The 15,000-nt window shown below is 46.4% G+C and overlaps 1 protein-coding gene across 1 annotated transcript in view; it reads right to left on the bottom strand.

Moving 5' to 3' along the window:
• prom1b (prominin 1 b) overlaps nt 1-15,000 on the bottom strand; it is a gene marked incomplete at both ends in the record, with an annotated part of 58,335 nt that overhangs the window by 13,400 nt on the left and 29,935 nt on the right. Inside the window, 7 exons of the mRNA XM_080759075.1 lie at nt 3,429-3,500; nt 10,047-10,193; nt 10,311-10,395; nt 11,974-12,077; nt 12,302-12,425; nt 13,500-13,652; nt 14,890-15,000. The exon at nt 14,890-15,000 is cut by the window's right edge and continues 49 nt beyond it. Of these exons, the coding sequence (XP_080615201.1) occupies nt 3,429-3,500; nt 10,047-10,193; nt 10,311-10,395; nt 11,974-12,077; nt 12,302-12,425; nt 13,500-13,652; nt 14,890-15,000 (796 nt within the window). The remainder of the gene's footprint in view (nt 1-3,428; nt 3,501-10,046; nt 10,194-10,310; nt 10,396-11,973; nt 12,078-12,301; nt 12,426-13,499; nt 13,653-14,889) is intronic.

The following is a 15,000-nucleotide window of genomic DNA, read 5'->3' as shown; positions in this document are numbered from 1 at the left end:
AACCACCCAGAGCGCCGTCTGGACCATAGACTGTGACTGGAGGAGATGCATTAACCACCCAGAGCCCCGTCTGGACCATAGACTGTGACTGGAGGAGATGCATTAACCACCCAGAGCCCTGTCTGGACCATAGACTGTGACTGGAGGAGATGCATTAACCACCCAGAGCCCTGTCTGGACCATAGACTGTGACTGGAGGAGATGCATTAACCACCCAGAGCCCCGTCTGGACCATAGACTGTGACTGGAGGAGATGCATTAACCACCCAGAGCCCTGTCTGGACCATAGACTGTGACTGGAGGAGATGCATTAACCACCCAGAGCCCCGTCTGGACCATAGACTGTGACTGGAGGAGATGCATTAACCACCCAGAGCCCTGTCTGGACCATAGACTGTGACTGGAGGAGATGCATTAACCACCCAGAGCCCCGTCTGGACCATAGACTGTGACTGGAGGAGATGCATTAACCACCCAGAGCCCTGTCTGGACCATAGACTGTGACTGGAGGAGATGCATTAACCACCCAGAGCCCCGTCTGGACCATAGACTGTGACTGGAGGAGATGCATTAACCACCCAGAGCCCTGTCTGGACCATAGACTGTGACTGGAGGAGATGCATTAACCACCCAGAGCCCCGTCTGGACCATAGACTGTGACTGGAGGAGATGCATTAACCACCCAGAGCCCCGTCTGGACCATAGACTGTGACTGGAGGAGATGCATTAACCACCCAGAGCCCCGTCTGGACCATAGACTGTGACTGGAGGAGATGCATTTAACCACCCAGAGCCCTGTCTGGACCATAGACTGTGACTGGAGGAGATGCATTAACCACCCAGAGCCCTGTCTGGACCATAGACTGTGACTGGAGGAGATGCATTAACCACCCAGAGCCCTGTCTGGACCATAGACTGTGACTGGAGGAGATGCATTAACCACCCAGAGCCCCGTCTGGACCATAGACTGTGACTGGAGGAGATGCATTAACCACCCAGAGCCCTGTCTGGACCATAGACTGTGACTGGAGGAGATGCATTAACCGCCCAGAGCCCCGTCTGGACCATAGACTGTGACTGGAGGAGATGCATTAACCACCCAGAGCCCCGTCTGGACCATAGACTGTGACTGGAGGAGATGCATTAACCACCCAGAGCCCTGTCTGGACCATAGACTGTGACTGGAGGAGATGCATTAACCACCCAGAGCCCCGTCTGGACCATAGACTGTGACTGGAGGAGATGCATTAACCACCCAGAGCCCTGTCTGGACCATAGACTGTGACTGGAGGAGATGCATTAACCACCCAGAGCCCTGTCTGGACCATAGACTGTGACTGGAGGAGATGCATTAACCACCCAGAGCCCCGTCTGGACCATAGACTGTGACTGGAGGAGATGCATTAACCACCCAGAGCCCTGTCTGGACCATAGACTGTGACTGGAGGAGATGCATTAACCGCCCAGAGCCCCGTCTGGACCATAGACTGTGACTGGAGGAGATGCATTAACCACCCAGAGCCCCGTCTGGACCATAGACTGTGACTGGAGGAGATGCATTAACCACCCAGAGCCCTGTCTGGACCATAGACTGTGACTGGAGGAGATGCATTAACCACCCAGAGCCCCGTCTGGACCATAGACTGTGACTGGAGGAGATGCATTAACCGCCCAGAGCCCCGTCTGGACCATAGACTGTGACTGGAGGAGATGCATTAACCACCCAGAGCCCTGTCTGGACCATAGACTGTGACTGGAGGAGATGCATTAACCACCCAGAGCCCTGTCTGGACCATAGACTGTGACTGGAGGAGATGCATTAACCACCCAGAGCCCCGTCTGGACCATAGACTGTGACTGGAGGAGATGCATTAACCACCCAGAGCCCCGTCTGGACCATAGACTGTGACTGGAGGAGATGCATTAACCACCCAGAGCCCTGTCTGGACCATAGACTGTGACTGGAGGAGATGCATTAACCACCCAGAGCCCTGTCTGGACCATAGACTGTGACTGGAGGAGATGCATTAACCACCCAGAGCCCTGTCTGGACCATAGACTGTGACTGGAGGAGATGCATTAACCACCCAGAGCCCCGTCTGGACCATAGACTGTGACTGGAGGAGATGCATTAACCACCCAGAGCCCCGTCTGGACCATAGACTGTGACTGGAGGAGATGCATTAACCACCCAGAGCCCTGTCTGGACCATAGACTGTGACTGGAGGAGATGCATTAACCACCCAGAGCCCTGTCTGGACCATAGACTGTGACTGGAGGAGATGCATTAACCACCCAGAGCCCCGTCTGGACACTGACGAAGGCCTGCGCGTCGAAACGCGTTTGTCTGTCTGGTATGACTGCTGCTGCGGAGCACTATCTTTATTAATAAAGATTTAATTCATTTTCTATATGGACTGGAGGAGATGCATTTAACCACCCAGAGCCCCGTCTGGACCATAGACTGTAACTGGAGGAGATGCATTTAACCACCCAGAGCCCTGTCTGGACCATAGACTGTAACTGGAGGAGATGCATTGACCACTGGAGGCCTGCTGTATGTTTCTGATGTGTAGATTTATTGCATGGTGAAAAACGGCCTAAAAGCCTATGCGTTGTGCGCTCGTATTTGTACTTTACTTGAGTATTTTCCAATTTCCACTACACTACAACATCTCAGAGGCAAATATTGTACTTGTACAATGCATTTATTTGAAAACTTTAGTTACTTTGATTGTTATTACAAAAGATACCACTTTCTTTTTGAAAACTTGAAACGAGACACTCATGCACAATGAGTACTTTTACCTTTGGTACTTTAAGTACTTTTTCATGCCATTACTTTTGTACTTTTACTTGAGTGCATTTTGAATACTTGTAACGGAGTAGTTCTACATTGCAGTATTTATACTTTTACTTAAGTCAAAATTCGAGTACTTTTCCCACCGCTGGCGCTCGAGTCGTAGACCAGCTATAGCCCCTACCCACACCGTCTGCGAACGCCGCGCGTCAAAACAGCCGCCTCCGTTTATTTTCAATGAACCTGTCCCACACCGGCGGCGTCCGACGCGCGTTCACGCCTCGCCTGGCGTGCGGCAACGCCTGTGCCGCGTCGCTGCTGGGCTTAAGACGGCTATTCGGCGTACAAGAACTACATTGTGTGCGAGGTCAGCTCCGCGATCCCTCGGGGGTTTGGGTTAGCATAACGGACACTGTTCTCCTCCACGCAGGCACTGTGCCTCGTTGATGTGTGTATTCTGAACGGGAGCTGCCAGAATAATGGTGACTGAAATCTATAGCTATAGCTATAGATACGAAGAAAAAACATATTCATAAAAAAATTGCTATGGTTATACAAGTATGTTCCCTGCAGTACAACTGCAATTTACAACACACACACACACACACACACACACAGTGTGACTCACCAGCTGGTCAGCCTGGGCATCCAGGTCATTAGAGAAGGTCAGCAGATCAACCAGAGTAATGCCCTTGTTCACCTAGAAGATGAAGATACACACACACACACACACACACACACACACACAACATTAGATACACACACAGAGTACACACAACAAACACAAGTACACAACAGAGCCATAAAGGTGCTTATGTCATGCTGACAGAGTGATTGATAACGCTGGCATTGTGTTTGGTTTCTCTCCTTGTAGGATGCCAGTGTGGCGTCAATCAATCAATCAATCAATCAATCAATCAATCAATCAATCAATCAATTGTTTAGACTCAGGGTCCATAATAAAACAGACTACAGAACATACCTATCCCAAAGGAAAAAGCAGTTTTTAGAACAATAAACAATCATACCAGTGCTTCCAAAAAGCAGACAGATATCTAGTTATACTGAGGCTGGGGTAAGACAGGCTGGGGTAAGACAGGCTGGGGTAAGACAGGCTGGGGTAAGACAGGCTGGGGTAAGACAGGCTGGGGTTAAGACAGGCTGGGGTAAGACAGGCTGGGGTAAGACAGGCTGGGGTAAGACAGGCTGGGGTTAAGACAGGCTGGGGTAAGACAGGCTGGGGTAAGACAGGCTGGGGTTAAGACAGGCTGGGGTAAGACAGGCTGGGGTAAGACAGGCTGGGGTAAGACAGGCTGGGGTAAGACAGGCTGGGGTAAGACAGGCTGGGGTAAGACAGGCTGGGGTAAGACAGGCTAGGGTAAGACAGCAGCATAATTTTAAAGTTATGAGACGCATTAAGACGACACACATTTGTACATCAGGTTTCTCAGTACTGCATGAACTACAGCAGTTTTTCCCAACCTTTTTTCTGCCAGGGCACACTTTTCATAGCCAAAAAGTCCCAGGGCACACCTAGATATACGGGGGGGGGGGCGTTGTGTATATATATATATATATATACACACACACACACACACACACACACACACACACAACCACACAGCTGCTACAATGTATTTGAAACCAGAACAACATATTTGTTCTCATACACAAGCCTAGGCTTTTCATCACCCAGCAAGTCCAGTCCATTCAATTGCTTTCGAGAGAGAGAGAGGGGAGGGGGGGGGGGGGGGGGCGTTGTGTATATATATATATATATATATATATATATATATACACACACACACACACACACAACCACACAGCTACTACAATGTATTTGAAACCAGAACAACATATTTGTTCTCATACACAAGCCTAGGCTTTTCATCACCCAGCAAGTCCAGTCCATTCAATTGCTTTCGAGAGAGAGAGAGGGGAGGGGGGGGGGGGGGGGGACTGAGCCATGTTCCCTGCATCCATTTACATCTGTGAAGCATTTTGATCATAATGTTCCGATTGTTGTTAGGCCCATGCAGCCTACTGTATACTCACACTATGGACGGAAGCACCGCCGGTCTAAAACCCAAGTTCATGTTCAATGCCATGTGTTTCCAAGTCATATTGTAGTATAGGCTACCCTGCAAAATAATAGTCTGCTTAATGAAATGATCAACGGATCATGCATTGCACTGCATCCAGCACATCCTTTTCTTTTGAGTTTAACTACGTATATGTTCAAAACAATGAAATAAACAATACATACTGTATAATGCTACATTTCATATGTATAGGCTAAATGTCATATACCGGGCGAGAGAGCGAGAGAGAGAGAGTTGCGTTTACAATCAGTTGATGAAACGAACGATCAAAACGGCAAAACCACACAGCACATTCAGCCCCATACATACAGGCTCGGTTTTGGGATAGACAATTCATTATTTTCCCTGTCTTTTATAACTGTGTAGCCAACAATACATGATGACTACAGTGAGGGTCCTGTCCTACAACATTACATTGGACTTTAACCCATTCTGACCGGGCACCCATTTTGGTGTTGGCATCATGTTATGCTTTAGCTATTGAAAAATAGCAGATCTACAAGCTCATATCGCGCCACCGAGTGGCGCGCTACGAGCTTGTAGGTCTGCTATTTTTGAAAAAATCGAAGAGCGACTGACATTTTTTAGAATCTGATCTCAGGTCAGAATGGGTTAATCAGACCCAGTGTGTGTCCAGTGGAAACCTCGTATGAATCTGATCTCAGGTCAGAATGGGTTAAAGTTGACGTGCAGCGGCCGGGGTCTGGATATCAGGATAATGACGATATCATTGGCAGCTGTGCATACAGTACTTATACAGTACTTGAACAAATAAGCATTGAACAAGCTTTGGTAACGGAATGCTTTTAGGGTGGGTGGGGGGGGGTGGGGGGGACCTGCAGGCAGCAGCCCGGCCCGCACATCACTAGCCTGCAGTTTATTCATGCTCATTTTGTTGCTTCCTGGGCAGAAACCTTCATTTTATAGTCCCATTAAAAAAAATTAAAGAAAGAAAGTTAAAGTGGTCAAGTTTGTGGGTTTTATAATATAGTGCAAACTGCATTTCTTCCCGACAGAGACCATCTATTGTCTTAACACATAGACTGCTACAGGTTCTAGCGGACCCTGGCTTACTGGTGCTGAAGGCTTAACATGGGCTTTTTGAACTTTTTGGGGGGCCCACAGCGAGGGGCCTCTTATAGCGAGAATCACAATCGCATAAATAAAAAGAAAGCCCAACTTGTCCACTTCAATTTAAAAAAAAAAATTATGATTCTACCATCTTCCATTCTGGAGATATTGACCTTTTTCTAACACCTGCTTTTGCCTGCACGCTGCTTGTGAAAAAAAACAACAGAGATATGGAGGCCTGAAGTTGACAGACATTTCAGTTCAGTTTTTTTAGTTCAAAAGACCGATATAAAATTGAGCACAAATAATATCCTATACAAACCATATACCGAATGAAAGCCCTGAATGTCTACTTTTAGGAGGAAAACAGTACACATTGTACACATATACAGTTTGTCACTAATTGGCTATTGAATGCAGCTTGCGCCCACCAGAGAACTTTAGAGAAGGCATGGACCCGAAGAACTATTATTCACAAAATAAGGCCTATAGCGACATGTACATACTATATACCGTATGAAACAGTAGACTCTCTGCTTTCATAAGAAAAATACCACCCAGAAAAATCACACCCCTGTGAAGTGAGCAGTGCAATTGCACTGCTCACTTCACAGGGGTGTGATTTTTATTATTATTACAGTATTAGTATTTTTCTTATGAAAGCAGAGAGTCGACTGTTTCATACGGTATATAGTATGTACATGTCGCTATAGGCCTTATTTTGTGAATAATAGTTATTCAGGCCCATGCCATCTCTAAAGTTCTCTGAAAAAGATAATTTTAGAGAGCATGGACCTAACAACTAAATATTCACAAAATAAGGCCTATAGCGACATGTACATACTATATACCGTATGAAACAGAATACTCTCTGCTTTCATAAGAAAAATACTAATACTGTAATAATAATAGAAATCACACCCCAGTGAAGTGAGCAGTGCAATGTTGCACTGCTCACTTCACAACATTGCACTGCTCACTTCACAGGGGTGTGATTTTTATTATTACGAGTAAGACGCGCGAACGTGGAAGGCGAACGCAGATCGTAAATTGCAATAACAATTAGAATAAATTACAGACATGATCTGCAGGGTGTCATAGTTAGTGCTTGGACCACGCCAGCTCCATATATGGTCACAAAAGACGCCATCACACTCATGTCACCATGACTCAGCCATAACCATATAAGGAGTCCCCAAAGCAGGACCACGCCATCACACTCATGTCACCATGACTCACAAATCACTCAGCTCCATATATGGGCACAAAAGGGCCAGGTCCACATATACAGTAAGCGGGACAGACAGACACACACACACACACACACACACACACACACACACACAGACAGACAGACAGACAGACAGACAGACAGACGTGATCTGCTAGGTCTCATAGTAAGTGCTCATTGCATTCGCAATTACAGTATTAGTTTTTTTCTTATGAAAGCAGAGAGTCTTGATGCACATTATCTGATCATAAAACGGACTTGGAAACTTTCTTCAATCGTAGCCCCATATGTGCCCTCTCCCTACGCTCATTGAACTCATTCTGTGATTCGAGCTACAAACAATCGCAGTAACGGGGGGGGGGGGGGGCAACTAGGCTTTGAGGAAATGATCTTGCATAATCAACATTATTGTCGATTGTCGTGTGCCGCTCCAAACATGTCCAGACATACCACTAACCTCATCGATCCAGTCTCGCGTATCTATAAGGTGAGACGCGAGACTGGATCGGATTGTGTCTGGACATGTTTGGGAAAAAAAACAAGAAAAACAACGAGATGGATGCGGCAGCGGCAGAAGCAGCACGTCAACGTATTTGGAAGAAAAAAAACGAGAAAGCACCACCTGTCGTTGCAAGACAAACACCCGTATGTTGCTGATAGACAGATAATAATCGATCCGATTTTGTCCTGCCGTTCATTTTATCACATTAGGTGCAGGGCAGGCTGCTCGACGGTGAGTTTATAATAGCCTGTTGTAACGAGAAAGGGGGGTGGATTGGATGGTTGGATGCGAGCAGCGCAGCAGCAGTACGGCTTGCGATCAGCGACCAACGTATCATGGCGGGCCCTCGATAATGATGTGCAATCTGTCCATGACTAACTCCACATGTGTCTGGCAAACGTTACGTTATGAAATAAAATGCCGATCGTTGCAGGTTTATATACGGGCAGAGAGCAAATCGCGTTGTATCTTGTTCCGAGAATGAGAGTGAGTGCAAGCCTTGCAGTTGAAAGCAGTGGGGACTCGGGAGTGGGGGGGGAACTGCCAATGCGATCCAAGAGGAAGAGACCCCCCCCCCCCACCATTCTCCCTCGGGAGAAACCATGTAGAAACAGGAGGGGAGGGGGAATCGAGTGTATTCACACAAACAAGAGCATTGTCCCATCCATTTTAGATCCCCTGACATCTGCGTTGGTCTATGCCGGACGGCCGTCTCCAATACGTCGTACGTCCTCGCATAGACCAACCAATAGGCGGTGCCAGACGCTTCTCAGACCAACACCTCTTTTCAGCAGGGGGGGGTTTTAACTCTTTTTAGAGCCGATCGGTGTTACATTATGAGTTGTCCGGGCGCAAATATAGTTGAACAATAGTAATCAATAAAAAAACGTTTTTTGGACCATAAAACGTATAAAAACGTTATGCGCTTCTTGCGCTTGGCTATAATAAAACGTTTAAAAACGCTTTCAGCATTCTATGAGTTAAGTAAATCGGAATGCAATATAGCACACAGATCCAGGGCGATATTGCCTCATATTTCCAACTGGGCGGAGCGGTGTGGGGGTGTGGATGACTCCCGCGCTGGAATGTCGAAGCGGGACAGCAACGCCTTTTCCCTCGCAGGAATGCAGGTGTGACATCATAATTGATAGATTCCCATCCCAGAGTTGTTGTTTTTTTTCCTGTAGTCAAGCACTCCACCTGGATATGACGTCGCTGGGCAGGCTCCAGTCATCCCTGGAACAACGCACCATCGTGCCTGTCCCAGAGCACTCCATAGGGGCACACGTCTGAATGACTGGAGACCTGTCGCACATGCCGATAATGATATGCACATGCCGTGCATGCCAATTTGTCCCGCATTTAAGGCAATGGTTCTCAAACCTTTTCATGCCAAGGACCCCCAAATTGATACATTTCTGGCCACGGACCCCCTTCTCAAAAGGCTTTGTGCCAGGAACCCCCATAAGAGAAGATTTGTGTTACAAAATATAAATTATTCGGGTGAAATATTCGTTTTTTTGTGCAAGCTCTTGTTATACATGGGTTTATGGTGCAGAGTGTCAGTGCGTGTCGATTGCATAGCCACTGGTAATCCACAGGTATAGGTCCATGAGGAAGAGCAAAAGTACAGCCAGTCTGTACTACAACAGCAACACAAACAACAGTCCGAGTTCACTGGCATTGCCAGGCCACTTAAAGGGACACTTCACCCTTTTTGCAAAAAAATATATGTTAATGACGTTTAGAAGCTTTAGATCACTTTCCTGGGGGTATTTATGTGTGTAATATGTGGTTTTAGATATTTTAGATTGTAGCAGTGAGCCTGTTGTCTCTGATGTCATGGACACTGGTCTCACTACCTTCCTGGACTACAATTCCCATAATTCTTTGGTGCACTGCTCATCCTTGTGGATAGGGGGGAGAGCTGTCTTACTGAGACAACATGTAGTCCAGGAAGGAAGTGAGCCCAGTGTCCATGACATCAGAGACAACAGGCTCACTGCTACAATCTAAAATATCTAAAACCACATATTACACACATAAAGACCCCCAGGAAAGTGTTCTAAAGCTTCTAAATGTCATTAACATATATTTTTTTGCAAAAAGGGTGAAGTGTCCCTTTAATCCTTTGACCTGCTCAAACAGAAACGGATGAAAGCAGCCATCGTATATATCCTCTGCTCAAGTCCAGGACAGTGAGGTGCAGGTCACAGGTCACAGGTCACAGGTCACAGCAGCAGCGTATCACCTCACCCAATGTAACAACAATGCAAACTATCACCTCACCTCACCCACACACACACACACACACACACACACACACACGAACACGGTTACCTCAGCCAGGTAGGTCTGGTAGTTGATGTCTCCCACTCCCAGGTTGGCAAAGTTGAGGAGGTTGCTTCGTCCTTCGGGCTCCATCAGGGAGATTTCCTGCAGGTTGATCGTTACGCTCTCAAACACGTTGGCCAGGTCCTTATTGTACTGTGCACGCACACGCACACACACACGCACACACGTCAGTGTCAAATTATTTTACACTATAGCACAAGTACAAGTGTATACACACACACACACACAGACAGACAGACAGACACTCACCACAGTTTTGTTGAGGAAGGAGTTGATGTTGAACATGGTCTCCAGCTGCAGAGCGTGGTACAGTCCATTGTTCTCATAACACTCCCTGAACAACACGAGACACAACCATCACACACCGTACTGTACATCTGAAAAACAGCGTACTGTACAACTGAACAGCACAAGACACAACCATCACACACCCTACTGCAGTGTTTCCCAACCTTTTTTGTCCCAGAGAACACTTTTCATAGCCTAAAAATCTCGGGGCACACCTAGATATACGGGGGGGGGGGGGGGGGGGGTGTATATATATTTATTTTTTTACCTTTTTTCCACATGACGTATGAAACGCAATGTGCGTTATTTTATGGCTTGCCCATTTTCTCTCTTTTGAATAATTCTGTGCAATTAGCACATTCAACACAAACAACTGTTTCCATAAAACAAACTAACATAGGCTACTTCTCTATAAGCACTGAAGCAGAATCATGAATAGGCCTATTTCATTTATACAAAAGGAGAAGAGAGAGAGCAATGTGTTTGTGGCTCAAACGTTGTCTAATATTGTTTTAGAGCAGTGGTTCTCAAACCCCCAATATCTTTTCAATCTACAAAAATAATCCCAAAATCGCTTATAAACAGATTTGGCAACACTGGCCAGAAACGACCAGTGTTGCTTATTTTTGTCTTATTTTGTATAGACCTAGGTGGCTTGTTTCTGCCATAGAGTTATATACTGGCAACACCTCTGGCTTCTAGCTGGTCTGGATATGTGCTGCTCGTCGACTCGTATCTCTGTGTGTGTCAGTCCCAGCTCCGTGACTGGGAGATGGGACTGTGGATAGTCTGGATAGAACTTTCTGTTACAGTTAAATCCATATAAAAGTACCACACAACTGAAAGGTATCGCGACTGTGACCGCAAGTTAGAAACGCGTGTGGCTATAACGAGGCACAGCTGTTTTACAATGCGATGCAAAATTAACAGCGGGGGTTTTGCTTTTGGTCTGGATGGATGAATTGCACAGGTTTATCAAACGCTTTTTTGGACTGCAACGTACAGTGGTCGTTAAGAGTCTATTGTTCCGCCGCAAACAATAGGAAGCCTGCAGCTCAGTAGCCATTGCTTTTCGGGCTTTTTTTTTGCACCAAAGCTCCGCAACACACAGGTTGGGAAACACTGCCCTACTGTACTGTACTGTACATCTGCAGTGACATTGTCTCCACCAGGCCGAAGGCATGGGGAGAGAGTATGTTTTGCACTCTGTCCATCTCTGTGTGTGTGTGTGTGTGTGTGTGTGTGTGTGTGTGTGTGTGTGTGTGTGTGTGCTCAGATCATCTCCGGCCCCGTTGGCCTGGTCGATGCCAACCTGTGCACACACTGTACACACACTCTCCTGTTAAAGTGCCACTATTTGTTTTACCATTTTTGAAAAATATTGAAAGTGAGTGAGCTACTGATTCAGAAAGCATGTGTAGAATCATGGGCCATGTCTCACCTGTACATGCTCCCCACACACACACACACACACACACACACACACACACACACACACACACACACACACACACACACACACACACACACACACACACACACACACACACACACACACACACACACACACACACACACACACACACACACACACACACACACACACACACACACACACACACACCTGTACATGCTCCCCACTGTCAGGTCAATGTTAGGGTTCTGGAACAACATCCCAGGCAGGAAGTTCTTCTTGGTCGGATGGACCATGAATGGAGTGTCAATGATCTACACGCACACACGCACACACACACACACACACACACACACACACACACACACACACACACACACACACACACACACACACACACACACACACAATTAGACTGGAAGGAAGATGATTTAAGAAAGAGATGCAGGTGAGTGTATGTGCTGTGCTGTGCGTGCATGTGTGCGTCTGTCTGTATGACTTGTGCACCAGTTTTTCTGTGTTGTGTGTACATGTATACCTGAAACAGCTGACGGTTTGCCAGTGGTTCGCACACAAGTTTCTCCACGTTGCCCCCGACGATGAACAGACTGCACACCGCGACCATTAGCACCCAGCCAATCAGAAAGCTGAAGCCAACCCCACTGAGAGAGAGAGAGAGAGAGAGAGAGAGAGAGTGAGTGTTCTGTGTTCTCTGTCTCTGTAGAAAACGACAAACCTACAATCAGATTCATTATTACTCTGTCTGTATTGTAGTATGAATGTATTCGTTGTATTTGTTCTCATGCTCCAACGGCTGCCTGTAATTCCACACGGTTAAACGTTAGAAGCTGCCTCGAGGTCTCCTCCCAGTGGGACGTGCATCGAGGACCTCCCTAGGGAGATGCCCGAGAGGCATCCTAACCAGAGGCCCGAACCACCTAAGCTGGATCCATTCCAAGCGAAGAAGCAGCTACTCTATACGCCGAGTATCTCTCGAGTGACTGAACTTTTCACCCTATCTCTGAGGGAGATGCCAGCCACCCGTCGGAGAAAACTAATTTCGGCCATGACCTTATTCATTCAGTCATGACCCACACTTCATGACCATAGGTCAGGTTATTATTATTATTATTATTTATTTTTTCTATTAAAGTTGTTTTTAATTTGTTACCTCTGTAAAGCCCCCCCATGTAAAGCGTCTTTGGGTACTCAGAAAAGCGCTATATAAGTTTGAGATATTATTATTATTATTATTAGGAACAAAGATTGCTCGGTAGACAGAGACCTTGGCCTTCTGGCTCAGGTCTCTTTCTGTTGTGAATCAGAAGTGTCTTTTAAATTCCCATTCCTACTAAACAGCTAGCTATTAATGTAGGTTTGCATACGTTGTTTTCCACTAGTTATTAATGCCACTGCTCCCCAAACAATGTGCCCGGGCACAATGGTGTACAAATCGACTTTTGCTGCTTTTGAAATTGAGTAAAGTAACACTTCAGAATTCAGAATTCAGAATTCTTAATAAAAAAATAGCCGATCTACAAGCTCAAAGTGTGTCGCAATGTGATGCGTTTTAAATGTTTTTTTGCTACGTAGTATGATGAAGGCAAGGGAATTAATTTATGAAAAAGAAACAGCAAAAGTCTAAATATTGAGAGACTAGTAGTCTATAGGTGTGTGTGTGTGTGTGTGTGTGTGTGTGTGTGTGTGTGTGTCAGTCCGTTGCCGCGGTAACTCACGCCATGAGCAGGTTGCCTCCCGTGTTCGACATGCAGCCGCGGGTGGTGGGCGTGGCCTGTTTGTCAATGCCGAAGGACCCGCACAGCACGCCCAGGAAGTTGAAGGCCAGAATCAACACCAGGATGCACAGCACCGCCACACAGCCTATCCACCTGCAGGACACATACAGTATTACATGTTAACACACAGCCTATCCACCTGCAGGACACATACAGTATTACATGTTAACACACAGCCTATCCACCTGCAGGACACATACAGTATTACATGTTAACACACAGCCTATCCACCTGCAGGACACATACAGTATTACATGTTAACACACAGCCTATCCACCTGGAGGACACATAACGACATGTTAACACACAGCCTATCCACCTGCAGGACACATACAGTATTACATGTTAACACACAGCCTATCCACCTGGAGGACACATACAGTATTACATGTTAACACACAGCCTATCCACCTGCAGGACACATAATACATGTTAACACACAGCCTATCCACCTGCAGGACACATAATGACATGTTAACACACAGCCTATCCACCTGCAGGACACATAATGACATGTTAACACACAGCCTATCCACCTGCAGGACACATACAGTATTACATGTTAACACACAGCCTATCCACCTGGAGGACACATAACGACATGTTAACACACAGCCTATCCACCTGCAGGACACATACAGTATTACATGTTAACACACAGCCTATCCACCTGGAGGACACATACAGTATTACATGTTAACACACAGCCTATCCACCTGCAGGACACATAATACATGTTAACACACAGCCTATCCACCTGCAGGACACATACAGTATTACATGTTAACACACAGCCTATCCACCTGCAGGACACATACAGTATTACATGTTAACACACAGCCTATCCACCTGCAGGACACATACAGTATTACATGTTAACACACAGCCTATCCACCTGCAGGACACATACAGTATTACATGTTAACACACAGCCTATCCACCTGCAGGACACATACAGTATTACATGTTAACACACAGCCTATCCACCTGCAGGACACATACAGTATTACATGTTAACACACAGCCTATCCACCTGCAGGACACATACAGTATTACATGTTAACACACAGCCTATCCACCTGCAGGACACATAATACATGTTAACACACAGCCTATCCACCTGCAGGACACATACAGTATTACATGTTAACACACAGCCTATCCACCTGCAGGACACATAACGACATGTTAACACACAGCCTATCCACCTGCAGGACACATAATACATGTTAACACACAGCCTATCCACCTGCAGGACACATACAGTATTACATGTTAACACACAGCCTATCCACCTGCAGGACACATAACGACATGTTAACACACAGACCTGTAGAAGTCCATCTGGTCTAGCTGAGGGTAGTAGGACTCAATCATCTTCTGCTGCTCGTTGAGATAGATGGTGAAGTTGACCAGAGACGCCTCCACTGGAAACATCCTG

Source organism: Protomyctophum bolini, assembly GCF_963924005.1.
Source record: "Protomyctophum bolini genome assembly, chromosome: 3".
Classification (NCBI taxonomy): Eukaryota; Metazoa; Chordata; class Actinopteri; order Myctophiformes; family Myctophidae; genus Protomyctophum; species Protomyctophum bolini.
The sequence above is the reverse complement of the archived record's forward strand: the minus strand, read 5'-3'. Positions and strand labels throughout refer to the sequence as shown.